Raw genomic sequence first — 15,434 nt, 5'->3', positions numbered from 1 at the left:
ATTGACTTCCAAGGCCTCAAATGGATACAAAAATAAACAAACAAATTAAACAAATTGAGTGATAGCATTGTCCAATGGCTCCACTTGCTATGTTTGTCACATCAGTTATTCAAATATCATGCATTTTAATTTCTGTATTGACCTTCTCTAATTCTCACTGTTGAAAATCACCTCTAATTATTATTGCGTGGGTAATAATTAATTTACAATGACGTCATCACGATAGTCATCTCCACCATTGTCACCCTCTTCAATCATTTCACAAATGCAAAGTCTTTAAACACCAATACTTTATTTCTTACAAAATGTTATTTATCCAACTTTACACTGTACAGTCCATTTGTATAGAGCTTTATTTACAAAATTAAGATCTGCATATCAAATCGATTAACTACAAGGCAAATATAAGTATAATCATTGTAAGCTTGTAAAATAAGGCAAAATCACACATATTATCAATGATAGGGAATCACAGGAAAAGTCATAGCAAAAGCCAAATAACAATGACAGGACACTTAAGAGTGTGTGTGAATATGTTGAGTTCAATCCAATGCTTTCGCAATCGCTTCAATCAATTGTGACAGTGCATGTAGTTATGAAATATACTCATGTAAGTCCTGGGTTATTTACATATGGTTGCAAATGTGTGTGGGTGTGTGTGTCTGTGTGTGTAAACTAGCCCGCCAAACGATGGCGCAGTCAGTGTGGGTCAACAAACTCTCAGCCATCCTACTGTCTCTTTTAGCCCTTCTCAATTCAGCTGTTATCAAGCAGAGTTTCACTTCAAAGCCTTGGCAACAGGCAGAGCTGTGTGTGTGTGCGCGCGTGCGTGTGCTGGCTTTGTGTGTTTCTGTGCAGTCATCACACTCCTTCAGTGTCCTTATATGGAAAGCAGAAGCCCCAAAACAAATAAAAAACAGTGGGAGTAATCAGCTTGATCATCAAGGCCATAGATCTGAGGGAGGAGGAGATGCAAATCTCATCACCAATTAAATCCATCATCAGGCCTATCTTGAAATGTCAGTGAGTGTCCAGCTTACAACTCATGAATACAACTCAATGCCTATACAGACCTGCATTGCTCATAAATGTTTTAAGACTACATTTGGGATATTTCATAGAGGCTTTGTAGGGTTATCTTAAAGGTCTGAGAGAGCCAGGAATTGGGTATGATGTGCTAAGGTATGTTGAAGAACCACATTTCCAATTGCAGCATGCAAGGCATTAATGGTGGAATGACATACTTATGTCATAGTAGCACAAAGGAATCTTCCGGTTCTAGCCCATATTAATTAGCAAATAATGTTTTATCAGTAGTAGTGTTGCACGGTACACTGATAATAGAAAGGAATCGCAGTACCCTGAAATAGAAAATGTTATACGATACCCTATTATTTTATTAGTACCAATACTTGAAGAAAGGTGCTTTAATAAGGTTATAAGAAAAGTCATATTTTCATCAGTTTAAAAAAAAAAAAAAAAAAATAGTTTCATGTTCTGTCGTGTCAGTCTAATCTACCACTTCTATTACTGATGTGATATCACTTTAGTATTGGTATTGAGAAACTTAGGCATGGGATTGTATCAAAGCCATAATTTTGGTATCGTGACAACATTAATCAGTGTATATCAATATTGTTACATGTGGTGTTACAGCATCAATACTGTCTCAGAGGTTTATGCTGCTAACGTAATCTTTCAAGAATGGGTGCCCTTGTGCAACAATCATGAAGCCACTGCTTTGGCTAAAGAAGTCTACTCGTTTCCCATTAAAGAACCAAAATAAAAACCTCATAGAAGTGGCAACTGAGTAACAGAAGCAACCAGAGTGTGCTTTCACTGCAAAAATATCATGTAATTGCATTACATACAGTTTATACACACATGCATACAAGCACACATCCACACAGTCACACACAGTATACAAAATGAGAGAAATATATAATATTTACAACACCAAGGACTTTTTTGTACAGCATAATAGAAGTTGTAATCTTGGCATTATATATTTTAAGAAAAGTTAGTTAGTCATGCCTCGGTTTAGATGAACATCCATACAATGTTAAGTATTTCAGTTCAAGTGTGCTTGTGATTATTAAAAAAAAGCAAAAACAAAAGCACCTCGTTGGAATGCTGACACTGCTCTAAATGGAGTTGGAATGAAGCTCCACACCCCCAGAGGGGAGATGCCTCCTTCTCCTGAGCCTCGTCTCCCTGTGTGCAGAGGGACTCAGTGGGAGGAGAGACTGCATGACTCAGAGGGTCCTCACTGGAGACAGTGGCATGCCCAGTTTGGGAGTGGTAGCAAGGGGGTGGCCATGCAACCTCCCTGGCTGCAGCTCGGCCTGGCCTGGCCTTGCCTGAGCATTGTCCCCTTTGGCAGACCGATTTCTGGGCCCCGTGTTGAGCAACAGGCCCCCTAAGCACCACCCCCCCCTCCCCCACTCTCTCTCTCTCTCTCTCTCTCTCAGATGTGCTCTCTGTCTGTCCTACACCTCCGCGTCCTCCTCCTCCGTCTGCTGCTCCTCCTCCTCCTCCGCCTCCAGGCAGGGCACGCAGGTGGAGGGCAGGTGCAGGACAGGGGTGGCACTGCTGTTGCCCGCTGAGGTCTGGATGGTACTCATGCTGGCACGCGTGGTGAAGCTGCTGGTCACGGAGGAGATGCTGCCCGCCTTGGTTCTGATGCTGCCACGGCCGCAGGCGGGCGGCCGTCTCTCCAGGCTGGATGAGCGTGGTTGGTTTCCCAGACCCTGGGCCTTGCCCTCCAGGAAGTAGGTGAGCATCTCCCCTTTGCCTTTCACGCTGATTTTGCCCCGGCACACCAGGTCGTAGTTGATCTTCAGCATGCGGTAGACGTCCTCGGTCACCTGGGCAACAAATAACAAACTTGTGTTTCATCGGATGCAGTGCATAGTGCTAGACCAGAAAAGGTCTGTATTGGGATTTATTTGGGAAACACATGATTCATCTACATTAATAAATGTAAACACGTGTGTGTATTTGTGTATTGGGATGACGCATTTCATTTATGTTATGTTCCCAATAGGGCTGTCAAAATAACTGATTCATTTGGATTAATTAATTTGAGAAAAAATAACTGATTAAAAAAGTTAGTGCAGATTAATCGATTCCGTATGACCTTTGACCCCGATCCGTTCTAGTCAGTAAAAATTAGACTGTAAAATAAAGGAGAGAGAAGAAAACGTGCTGCCTGGATCATTGATTAGAACATTTACTTTTAAAAAACGGCCTGATGGTGTTGATAAAAAATAAAGTGTTGAAAATAAAGTCCTCTGCAATGTCTGCAGCAAGGAATTTGCATATTACCGAGTTCATCAACTCTATAGTCGCACATCAATGCAAAGAAATAAGTGTTGACATTGAGGGGAGTGTTAATTTATTTTCATTGTGTTCCCTAGGTTATATCTGTGGACTGAAATGTGAAAAAAAAAAACTTCTTCCCGAAGCACTTTTGAATTTATTTCCTCAGCATATTAGGTCATATCATAGATTATTATGGCAATTATTTGAACAGTGAAAACAATAACAAAAGAGTTTTTGAACTTTAATGTCACTAATGCTGATTAATCAATGATTCATTTGAATTTAAATATTTAAAATACCTTTACAGCAAAAATGATATATGCGATTAATTTAGATTAATTAATCACAGAGTATGTAATTAATTAGATACATTTTTTTAATCAATTGACAGCCCTAGTTCCCAATGCTATAACCGTTAAGTAGTGTAAACCATTGACTTCATAACACATGCTGATTAAAAGACAACCAGCCTGATAGTGACCCTGCATACCTGGATCTTGCCAGGGACTCCTGTGCTGTCCATGCGGCTGGCCACGTTCACAGTGTTCCCCCAGATGTCATACTGCGGCCTCCTTGCCCCGATGACCCCAGCCACCACAGGCCCCACATTGATGCCTGTGGACACAGTAGAAGGGTAGAATCTTAATGACCACCAAACATGCTACCAATTAGCCATGAATTAGCCATGAACTTGCTTGCTATGCGGAGGCAACGAGAATGTCTCATGATTTATTGTGATAACAAGTCCCTGAGCGATGCATTATGTACCCATCAACGCCTCATGAATTTTCATTAATTTCATTAATCCTGGAGTCAGCTGTTGCTTAGACGCCTAAGGTGCACTGTCACCACTGCTGAAGTGAAAGCCAATTTACTGTGGTCTGCCTGATAGGGGCTAGCAAATAGGATGCATTACTGTAGAAAGCCCCACAGTCAGGCAACAGCAACACACACATACACATACTGTACACACACAGAAATCTAACAACTTGCAAGACAAGTAAAAAACATACACACACACACACACACAGAAACCTAGCATCTACACATACATGTACAACAGCAACACACACACACACACACACAAACCTACCAATACACCAATACGCAAGACAAAGGCAACATACATGTACACATACATATCTACCAACTCGCAAGACAAACGCAACATGCACACACTCACTCACACAGAAACATACCAACTCGCAAGACAAAATCGTTATAGGACTGATAGTTGATTTCATCTAGAACATCAAACATCTCAATGGCATAGTCCGCCACTGTGCTTAGATGTGTGGTCGCAGACTTTTTGGCCTGCAACACACAAGAAGGGGCTGTTAGCATGTAGGTCTACACTTTATGTGCATCAGTTGGTAAAATAAGTCATGCTTATTACCCGATTTTATGAATTTGTATTTATAAAAGAAAATGATTTGATATCATCTTGCCTTGGTTCCAATGGTGGGCACCAGTCCCACTGCTGCCATGTAAGTGCTGCCAATGGTTTTGATCTTCTCTATGTCCTTGTAACACTCTTTGTCCATGAGCTAACAAAAATCAGACATCATACAGTTCATCATCTGTAGTACATAACATCATTAACATATTCAAAGAATCCAGAGAAATCTTTGGGGGGACAAGTGGGACAAATAGGGGGACTGGGCTGATAAACAATATTGGATGACCATGATCTTTGGGGCCTCAGATGGCACTGCATTAAAAACAGACATTTTACTGTAATGAAAATCACTGCATGGGCTCAGGAAAACGTCTGATAAACACTGTCTTATGAACACAGTCTGACACATCCAGCTGGTTAAAACTCTACCATGCAAAGAAGAAACCATATTTAGACACAATCCAAAATTGTGGCCTTATTTGGGCCCAAGATAGACTGAAGCGAAGTGGAAAACTGGCCTGCGGTAAGACCAATCAAAATTTGCCATTCTTTTTGAAAATCATGGATTTGGCTTGCTCTGAGCTAAAGAGGAGAGGGATCATCCAACTTGTCATTATGGCACAGTTCAAAAGCCAACATCTATGATAGTATGGGAGTGCATCAGTGTCTATGGCATGGGTAGCTTTCACGTCTGGAAAGGCTCAGTTATTGCTGAATGATTATTACAGGTTGTCAACATATGATGCCATCCAGACAAATTTCTTTTCAGGAAAGGCCTTGGATATTTTTAGGAAAACAATGATAAACTGCGTTCTGCACATATTACTCAATATGGCTCCGTAGTAGAAGAGTCCAGGTGCTAAAATGGTCTGCCTGCAGTCCAGAAATGTCACATTTGGTGCATCATGGAAAGAAAAACATGATTAAGAAGACCCTGGGCTATATTGGGCAAGAACATCTAATTCTATAAACTCTAGCAACTGGTCTGCTCAGTTCCCCAATGTTTAGAGACTGCTGCTAAAAGATGAAGTGATGTAGCACTGAAATGTGCTTACATCAAATTCAAAAAGAACATATACTTTCCAAAAAAATATACAATTTCTCGGTTTCAAGAACTGATATGTTGTCTTTGCACTATTCTTGATTAGATATATGATTTACAATCATAGCATCATAGCATTTTTTATTTACATTTCAAATAGAATGCTAACTTTTTGGGAAAATGGGTTGTCCATAATGATTAGTGTTATTCATTTGTCCATATTTGTTGCATGTATTATTCAGAATGTAGAGAGATGATAATAGCCCTCCTAAGTTTTCTTAAGATGATAAGAAAACTTAGAGGGCAATTTTAGAGACAACCATTGGACACGGACACACACACACACACACACACACACACACACACACACACACACACACACACACACACACACACACAGAGAGACACACACACTGAATTGTTGGAGGCATGGAGATTAGGAATGAGACACAGACCTCATCAAAGTCGGCAATAATCTCATTTAGCAGTCGCAGGCATTCTACGCCCATGTTGTTTCCATCCAGCTCAATGTAGAAGTCATTGAAGTTGGGAATGGAGGCAAACAGCACTCCGACCTGGGCATAGGACTGGTAGTACAGGTCCTGTGACAGAGAGAGATATTGAGATATATTTAGTACCGGCATGTCACAATATGTCACAACAAATATTTAGAAAGCCTGTGTCAACACAAAGCCATTATTGTCACATCATTGTACTGGCCCATGCATGTTTGCTAGAAGTGATGATAATGACCTCGTTCTTCAAAACCAATAGGGAATATTGGTTTTGGGTCTGTGCTGATGGCTCCTGGTCTCGAGGTCTAGCGTCCAGCTGACTCACCATGTTCCGAGGGTTGGACATGAGGAAGTGCTGGGCCACGTGGGCCGGCAGCAGGTTGAACAGGATCCGCTTGTTGTCCAGTTTGACTTTCTCCATCCCATCCCTTTCCTCTTCCGCCTGCAGAGACAACACACACACGCATACACACACATAAACACACATGCACACGCACACAGACATTTTGTTGGAAAATCACTCATTGCATTGATTCCATGTAACTTTCGTATTTTAAACATCAGCACAAACACATCAAACATTTCTATTGCAGTAGGCAGCCCTTTTCACCACTAGAGGCCAGCATACACCCTCAGGCAAATTAATGTAGGAAATCACACCCACTCCGAATTATGTCTGACAAACACTCCTGGGGCTAAGCAGATATCTATTTGGGTAGCCAAGCAGAAATGAAATAATTCAATGCTAACTCTGCTTTTAAGAACGTGACAAAACCTCAAGAACACTGCAATATCTCCAAAGCACTGCAGACTGGGATAGAACATTTGCAGATAATTTATCTATCCATTGAGTGTACAACTCAAGTGACATGTAATAATAGCATATACAAATGGGGAGGAGGACTGCAGTGCTATAATCCTTACCCATAAATATAATGAGCACACACATGCATGTGTACACAAGTGCGCATGCACACACACACAAATACACACACACAAAGCCACAGACACATATACAGTGCACAGACACAAACACACACACAAAGCCACATAGATAGACATATACAGTGCACAGACATACACACACACAAAGCCACATAGATACACATATACAGTGCACAGATACACACACACACAAAGCCATAGATACATAGACAGTGCACACACACACACACACAAAGCCAGATGGGCTCCATGCCCCCACTGTGCCACGCTGCCCCAGCCCTTGCTCGCTGTACATCCCATTATGTTGCCAGCCAGCCCCGAGCATGGCAGCCAATGGCCTTCACTCCACTTCACCAACTGGTCTTCATGACAAGCACTCGGAGCTGTGAGCCAAAGTGATTGAGCATAGATCAACCGCAGCCAGAGGTTCACACCGGGCCACCGACCAGCCTTCAGCACTTCACACACAGGCCACGCAAGGACACAAGCAGTACTCCAATTCAAAGTTCATTATGTGGAGTTCTATGAGAACTACATCCGTCACTGAATTCAAACTACACATGAGTGATTGTCATTTTTCATTTCCGAACCAGCAGTTCCCAACCAAATCCAACACTGCAGATAACAGTTGGAGTCATTGTCATGCTCAATATGTTTACATGTTGATACATTTGCATGTGAGCCAGCTTCCCACATAAACATATCTACCCATAGCGGACATCAACTTAAGACAAAATAAAGCAATAGCCATCATGTACAGGATCCTTTGAAATGTGGTAAAGGAATCCCCTTCACTCGAAAGGGGTTATGACTCACACACACACACACACACACACACACACACACAGACACAAACATACAAACACAATCTAAAACTAGCCCTGAGTTAAGTAAGTAAGTAAGTTAAGTATCTACTCAAAATAAGAACTCTGCAGCTGAACATGAAAGGCCACATTCAAACCTCAGAGCATTCAAATTCCTCAAATGCTTTTGTGTCGGTCAGTCTCCTGCATGTGCCGGTCAGTCTGGTGCATGGTGGTGTTGGTCAGTCTGGTGCATGGTGGTGTCGGTCAGTCTGGTGCATGGTGCTGTTGGTCAGTCTGGTGCATGGTGCTGTTGGTCAGTCTGGTGCATGGTGCTGTCGCACTGACCTGTGTGGCCCAAAGGAAGTCCATTCTGAGCTTGAGGTCCAGCTGTCTGGAGTGCAGGGCCAAGGCGCTTGAGAAGAGCAGCAGAGAGAGGAGAGGTTCGAGGCCCTGCGTCTGGAAGTAGCCCACGCCGACCCTTTGTGGAGGGAAGCACAGTAACAAGCTATCAGTACACACGCCTGCACCAGAGCAGTAGCACACACACAAACACATGCAAGAGAAATAACACACACAAATGCTTTTTATGCATTTGTTGACCATTTGGAGTGCCTGGACACACCAGAATATACATTGAAACTTATAATCCGGCTACTTGCCAACACAAGGAAAAGAAACTTTAGGTGATCCGTCTCTGCATTTGCTACCATTTCGTTGTGGCTTTTGCTGAGAAGCAAATAGTCTGCAACACACGCTGAACCTGAATCAAATATTCTTTAGAACACAGCTGACCAACCATCTGCTTTCACTTTTGAATGAAGTTCCACTGCAAGAAGTGACCGGGCTACTTGCAGAGTGAAATGAAAGACGTGAATCAGAAGCACAAAACCTGTTGCCATTGACAGCGGTCATTATATGTTTTCAACTGTAATTACATGAATACAATTTTGATTTGATTTTATTTATTTCAGGATCAAGACAATAAAATACAGCAATCCAAAGGATGACATGCAAAAGTACAAAACTTATTTCCAGCATGGTCCTTGGTGTTGAACACAATTGACCGGTAGAACGTTGGGAAATCCCATTCAAGTCAATGGAGCGTTCTACTAGCATTGTGAAGAGCTGTACAATAAACACATATAATACAGTAGATAGTATTTATCTGGGAACACTGTTTATCTCTTGAGTGTTACATCATATAAGGCCAGGAGCATTTCCGTTTCTGTTTACCAAAGGATTTTTCACTTTGCACAGTATGATGGGCTATCCAATACTTGATTTATTAGAGAATGACTCCCACTGTTGTGATTAGAACTGTTGTTACAAGCACCGTGGGAAGCATGTTTGTAATCAGTAGCTGCTCATCTATCTATGTGTTTTGGGCCGGTTGTGGCGTAATGTTTGTCTCCCACAGAGTCTGCTTCTTTATCATCTCTCTCTCTCTCTCTCTTTCTCTCTCTCTCACACACACACACTCCTTTGCTTTCTCTCCTTTCTTGATCTCTGTCTTTCTCCTTCTGTTGTGTGCTCTCTTTTCCTCGGTGACCCTTCGCTTCCAATCCGTCCATATCCTCTCTGTCTCTCACCCCACCCCCACCCCCCACCACCTCTCCCCACCTGCTGCCTGGCCACCAGCTCCCCCTCTCCTCTGCCCCGCTCCACCCTGCCGAGGCTGTGGAGACGGAGTGGGCGTGCTGTGACGAGACTGCCGGGGTGAGCACCTGATTGTTTTTCATGTGGCTAATGAGCGCACGCTTGGCCTCAGACTGCGAGGGGGGGGGGAGCGTGTGGGATGGGAGCACACAAAGACCCACAGTTGCTCTCATCAGAAATAGAAATGTCTCCTCTAATGATCACGTAAATGAAAGGCACGGGGAGAAAGAGAAAGGGGGGGGGTGAAAACGAAAGGAGAGAGAGATTGAAAATGAAAGGCAACAATGAGTGATAGAAAGATCTTTAGCTAAGTGATTTCCCTCAAATAGCGATTTGACCTATTTGTGAGAGAGCTCAGTGAGGCTGCCTTGCAGTGAGGGAGCTCTGGTGTGCTAAAACGGTCAAAGCAAACCCACCCCACAGGCAGCATCACAGAGCTTAACCCACGACTATATTACTATAGGACTACTTCCTCTTTTGGACATTAAACGTAACATGAACGTCAAAGGCCATTAATAAATTCCACTATTTCATATTTTCTTGCCTTTTTTCTGTGCTCATCTCATACATATTATGCATGCTGCATGCAAATGCCTCTTCACATTTACACCTATGAGTGTGTGTGCATACATGACTGACTTGTGCATGCATGTGTGGACTGTAGTAGGTTTGTGTCACCATGCATGCGTGTATTTATGTGCATGGGTGTGTTTCTGCCCTTGCACCCCACGCCATGTGTATGTGTGTGTGTGTGTGTGTGTGTGTGTGTGTGTGTGTGTGTGTGTGTATTCTTTGCATAGACAGTAAAAGAAATGGACAGAGCCACTCCATAGGACTTGAATGGAGAGAAGTGAAGTCAAGTGAAGTGAAGTCAATTGCTGGGTGCTGTTTGCCTCAAGCTCAGTTCACACAGGCAGTATGCTCTCCGACACAGATGTGGGATGTGGTGCATGCTGAGCTGCTCAGTGTGTGTAGGGCTCCAGAGTGCGACCAATTTGGTCACATATGCGACCTAATTTTTCAAAAGTGCGACTAAAAAAAATCGGAGGTCGCACCGGTGCGACCAGCTATTCGAGAGAGGAAAAAGTGTCCGCATTGAAACTCTACCTTTGGTTCAATAACAAACACATATTTGGCCAATATCGTGGTTTAAACAAATCACAGATAGTGAAGGGCGGGATTGGCCTGATTGGCCGTGGCCCAGTGCCTGTGTGTAAATTTGAAAATGCGTGTGCTGCAGAGAGAGAGAGAGGTCAGAGACCCGTCAGATAAACAGAGTGGATGCAGTTGCATTACAGTGTGGTCACATAGGCCGAGATAAATGTCCCCTCTCCCCACTGCCTTTCGGCGGCTGGCAGCAGCAAACCGATCAGACGAGCCCGAGATAATGATCAAGTTTATCGTTGCCTACGATAGGCCTAGTGAAACTTCCCTTCACCAAGTTCAGTCCGAAAAAATGATTTACCAGAAAAATAGTTTGAACGTAACCCCGACGTACAGGAATGCCATTTGCGCCACATTTATAGGAGTCATTGCAGATGAAAAGACGTCTTAAAAGTGCGAACAATGCATACAAGGCCTTTCCGAACTACAGAGATAGCCTACAGATATCGCCGAAAAGGACCGCATTTACATGCAGGGAGTAACCCGGTTTTCAACAGCAACATTCATTTTGCGCGCGAGTTGTGTAAACTCATTCTGATGGCATCAATCAATTTAATCCGGTATTTGGCGCAAACCGAATATCGCTGCTACATTTAAAGCCTGAATATTCCCTGCATGTATAACTGTGGTCATTGTGTACGGTGAATTGAATGGACACATTTAGATTGAGCATGGCAAGTCATTGCAATAGCCTATAATAATAGGCCTACCATTTCGTTACTGCATTAACTATAGGGATGTTCTTATTGAAAATTTAAAAATACTAAAATTAAAAAGTAAATTGCATTGTGGGGCTGTCAAATGATTATTGCAATCATCATTGCAAAATCACATAAAAATCCCCCAGGCTACTTGGAACATCTCTTTAAATTGTGCTCAAATATCCTACATTTCTATGGAAGATGCTAGCCTGGCGAGCTGGTTTAGCCAAGGCCTAAAGATCATGAAGGATAGTATGTAAGACATTGAGCCATGAGATGTGCAGTTTGAAGCCCTTAAAAGACACTGTTAATTTACTCACTGTTATTTTTATTTAATTCATCTTGAGATTTTTTAAGTTTAAATTTCAGCTCAGTGGAGCACTTAAAGCACCAACACTTCATTAAAGGAGAATTCCGGTGTGATATTGACCTAAAGTGTGTTGAAACATGATACCGAGTGTGAACGTATGTCTCATAGCCCAACAAAAAGTTAGGCGCACCAGTGCAACCAGTGCAAAAAGTTACTCTGGAGCCCTGGTGTGTGTGTGTGTGTTTGTGTGTATGTGTGTGTGTGTGTGTGTGTGTGTGCGCGCATGTGTGTGTGTATGCCCTCACCCCACAGAGGTCTTGCGGAAGCCGCTCAGCTCCAATACGGTGATGTAGAAGACGCTGAGCAGCACGAGCAGCACCATCTTGGGGAGCCAGGACACGCGCAGGAACAGCGCCAGCGTCAGCGTGCCCACCACGCAGGACAGGAAGGTGTAGCGGGCGCCATCGCAGGGCAACTCGTCCATGGTGCGGTTGCCGCCGCCGTCCATGTCGATAATAATGATGGAGCTGGTGGAGTTGGAGCTCCACACCCACGGCATGCAGCCCACCTGCCAGAGTTGGGCACACTGGTTAGTCTGGCGCCAGTCTAACAGTCAAACGTACAGTGAAACAGATCTCCTGAGCTAGCGGAGGAACAGTTTATGTGAGCACGTACAGTGAAACTGAAAGAAAGGGGGCTGATGTTGCACATACATATTGATATTAGCAAACAGGCAAAGACATTTGTGGAGCACAACATAGATTCCTGTTTGCTCAACTACAAGTTTGTTTGTGCTCGAGTTTCATTTTTCCTCAAAATATAATTTGTGTACTCGCTCGCAATTTTTCTGCGCTCAAATTGTGCTATTGCTCGCTCATAAAAGTGGAACAAATCTAACTCCATACCAGTCTACTATTACACATTAAAGCTGCAGTTGGCAAGTCTAACAGATTGAAGGGAGTAAAGGCCCATTCACACCAAGAACAATAACGATAACTATAACTATAACCATAACGATAAAAGCGTTCACACTGAACAACGATAAACAAAGTCTCTCATTGTGTTAATAAATGTGAGGGCTAAAATTCGATGGGTTCTGATTGGCTATTAGCATTTTATCGTTGTGAAAATCACTCTGAAAGTGATCCCCAACGATATCGTTCTTCATGTCGTTATCGTTATAGTTTATGTGTGAACGTCGTCATTCATATTAACGAGAACGATATTTATTTATAGTTATTGTTATCGTTCTTGGTGTGAATGGCCCTTTAGCCAAAATTTTGAATGTTTACAACTCTCATGCTACTCCCCCACTACCACCGAGCACCCTCTTATCTGACTGCACCAGACTGTGATTGACAGTCAGATCTCACACAGCCCTGCTCTGATTGGACCAGAAGAACCGGAAGCTGTGGATTTTTGCAAAACAAATAACAGGCTCTAGGTGAAGGTAGAAGTGCGGGTTTTTTTGTAAAACCGGCTGATTGATGTTGTTCTGTTGGAGAATAGTGTCGGTTTCAGTGAATGTGTTCAAAACAATCTTGCCAACTGCAGCTTTAAACATCAACATACCTGCACAATTTTATGCAAATAAAAATATTTTGTGCGTTGATGCACACTCCAAGCAATATAAATGCTTATGTCTTATGACTCCTAGGGCCCTATCTTGGCGATCAGAAACGCTTGGTCAGAGGCAAGATATTTAGGGCGTGTCCAGCCCACATTCGAGGTGATTTTGCGATCTTCTGTTTCTTAATCAGTCATGGGTGTGTTTTGGGTGTAACATCCTTTAAACCAATGAGAGTAATATCTGTCATTCCCTTTAACAGCAAGCAGCACAACTTCAAATAGCTTATTAGTATTTTGACAGTCAGCATCACATTTGACAGAATCTGCTTGCACGCTAGACTATGTAGGGAACACAGGGATTCAAATAAACCTTGCTTTACTAAATCCTGTGTGTGACTAGCAGAGTATGGCCTACATGCATCTGCACTAGCCTATTATTTGAACTCTTAGGCAAAGTGAAACTAACTTCACCATGGTCTCATAGTCAACAACAAAACAGTACTACACAGTTATTTACTTTCACTATTGACTGACAAGGAGTTACCATCGAAAACATAGCCTGAAAAAAAACAACGCTTACCCCAATAATGTTCGAATGACTGAATAAATATCCTAAGGATATTTATCCTGCAGAGAAGTTGTTTGGAACTGGTTGCTAAGGGCTGCTTACATCTCATGACAGTGTGTCTTCAGCTGTGCTTTATATGCGCCTTTCGCTATAGACCAGTTTTTTCTTGATCAGTGGCGTAATGATTTTTAGAGGGTGTAAGCGTTTTTTGGATCATGCGTCAGACCACAGCTTGTGTCATTAATTGCCACACCACTGGGCGCAAAGTTTAATAAAAGTGTGCATGGCAAAAAATGAATCACTTTATTGAGTGTAAGCCTTGTGTTACTCTTTCTGGCGGGTGTAAGTTAGGGCCCTAGGTCTTCATTTTCATCTTTATGCTGATCCATGACATAAAATGTTTCTAATCACATTCCAATAGCCTTTTTCTGTGTCTGTTGTTGTGTCTGTTTATATAAACCTTTCAACACGCTAGCTATGAGAGTAGATATTATACAACTACAACTGAATTGAATTGAGTTAAATTTAACTGAATTGATTTGTCTAGTATCCAAACAGAAGTGTCTTCTGAATGATTCTGTGCTTGAGAGAGGATTACGAGCAGCAGGAAGGGTCATCTTACCACACAAGCCTGGGCCATGGCGTAGATTAAGAACGCAATGAACACACACAGAGCCGTTCGGATCTGGATGGTGAGGCACCCTGGGATACACTGAGAGAGACAGCAGAGAGAGAGAGAGAGAGAGAGAGAGAGAGAGAGAGAGAGAGAGGAGAGAGAGAGGGGAGGGGGTAGTGATAAATGTGGAGGAAGGTAGAGAGAGTATGGAGATTATGAATGTGGGGGGAAGCCAGTGGCAGAGAGAGATTACCTGAGCAAATTTGCATTTGAAAATCCACTTAGCAGTGGGGTTAAGAGGAGTGTCAGATGTGAAAAAGTGAAGCCTCCGCTCCACACAAACGAGAGAATCTGGCTAACTAGCTTAGCGTGCTGGAATGGCATGAGCAGTCTGAGCCAAGGCTAACAGGCAAAAACACATCCAACAAAAAACATCAGTCTCTCTCTGCTCACATGATTCCAACACTGAATTTGTTAGGCCATGCCGTGTCTGTTAATACTGCAGTTATGACAGCCAAGACGGAACATTTGCATTTGAAGGTGAACACTTTTGGACTGGTATGCTAAATGTGGTCAATTAGCATGCGTGTGTACTTCAAAGAAAGAAAGCAGTGAGGGTTAAACAAAAAGACGTGCTGAAATTTGTTACCTGTACACTAGTGATATGCAAATACATGATACAAGCCACCAGGAAACAGATGCAGAAGACAAGCAGCCCTAGAACCACTGTCCTCCTGTGAGAAGAATAGAAAGTGAAAGAGAAGGAACAGAAGAGAGCAAGGCCTGAGTGAGTGGGTCTGTTAGTGGCAGAGCAGCTGT

At 42.8% G+C, this 15,434-nt stretch overlaps 1 protein-coding gene across 3 annotated transcripts in view; it reads right to left on the bottom strand.

Annotated features, from left to right (window-relative positions):
• Window positions 1-2,472: 2,472 nt before the first annotated feature.
• The window catches only part of LOC121677507 (adenylate cyclase type 1-like), a 54,559-nt gene continuing 41,597 nt past the window's right edge, over window positions 2,473-15,434 (bottom strand). Inside the window, exons 11-20 of one of the 3 annotated variants that reach the window (XM_042056255.1) lie at window positions 15,265-15,349; window positions 14,622-14,711; window positions 12,168-12,430; window positions 8,377-8,509; window positions 6,606-6,722; window positions 6,221-6,367; window positions 4,773-4,871; window positions 4,524-4,638; window positions 3,815-3,939; window positions 2,473-2,867 (exon numbers count right to left, since the gene is read on the bottom strand). In XM_042056255.1, coding sequence (XP_041912189.1) covers window positions 2,490-2,867; window positions 3,815-3,939; window positions 4,524-4,638; window positions 4,773-4,871; window positions 6,221-6,367; window positions 6,606-6,722; window positions 8,377-8,509; window positions 12,168-12,430; window positions 14,622-14,711; window positions 15,265-15,349 — 1,552 coding nt within the window. In that variant the 3' untranslated portion in view covers window positions 2,473-2,489. Of the gene's footprint in view, window positions 2,868-3,814; window positions 3,940-4,523; window positions 4,639-4,772; window positions 4,872-6,220; window positions 6,368-6,605; window positions 6,723-8,376; window positions 8,510-12,167; window positions 12,431-14,621; window positions 14,712-14,868; window positions 15,350-15,434 lie in introns of those variants that run through there. The other 2 variants (XM_042056267.1, XR_006021019.1) reach the window with 2 other exon arrangements.

This window comes from Alosa sapidissima, chromosome 1 (genome assembly GCF_018492685.1).
Source record: "Alosa sapidissima isolate fAloSap1 chromosome 1, fAloSap1.pri, whole genome shotgun sequence".
NCBI lineage: Eukaryota > Metazoa > Chordata > Actinopteri > Clupeiformes > Clupeidae > Alosa > Alosa sapidissima.
The sequence above is the reverse complement of the archived record's forward strand: the minus strand, read 5'-3'. Positions and strand labels throughout refer to the sequence as shown.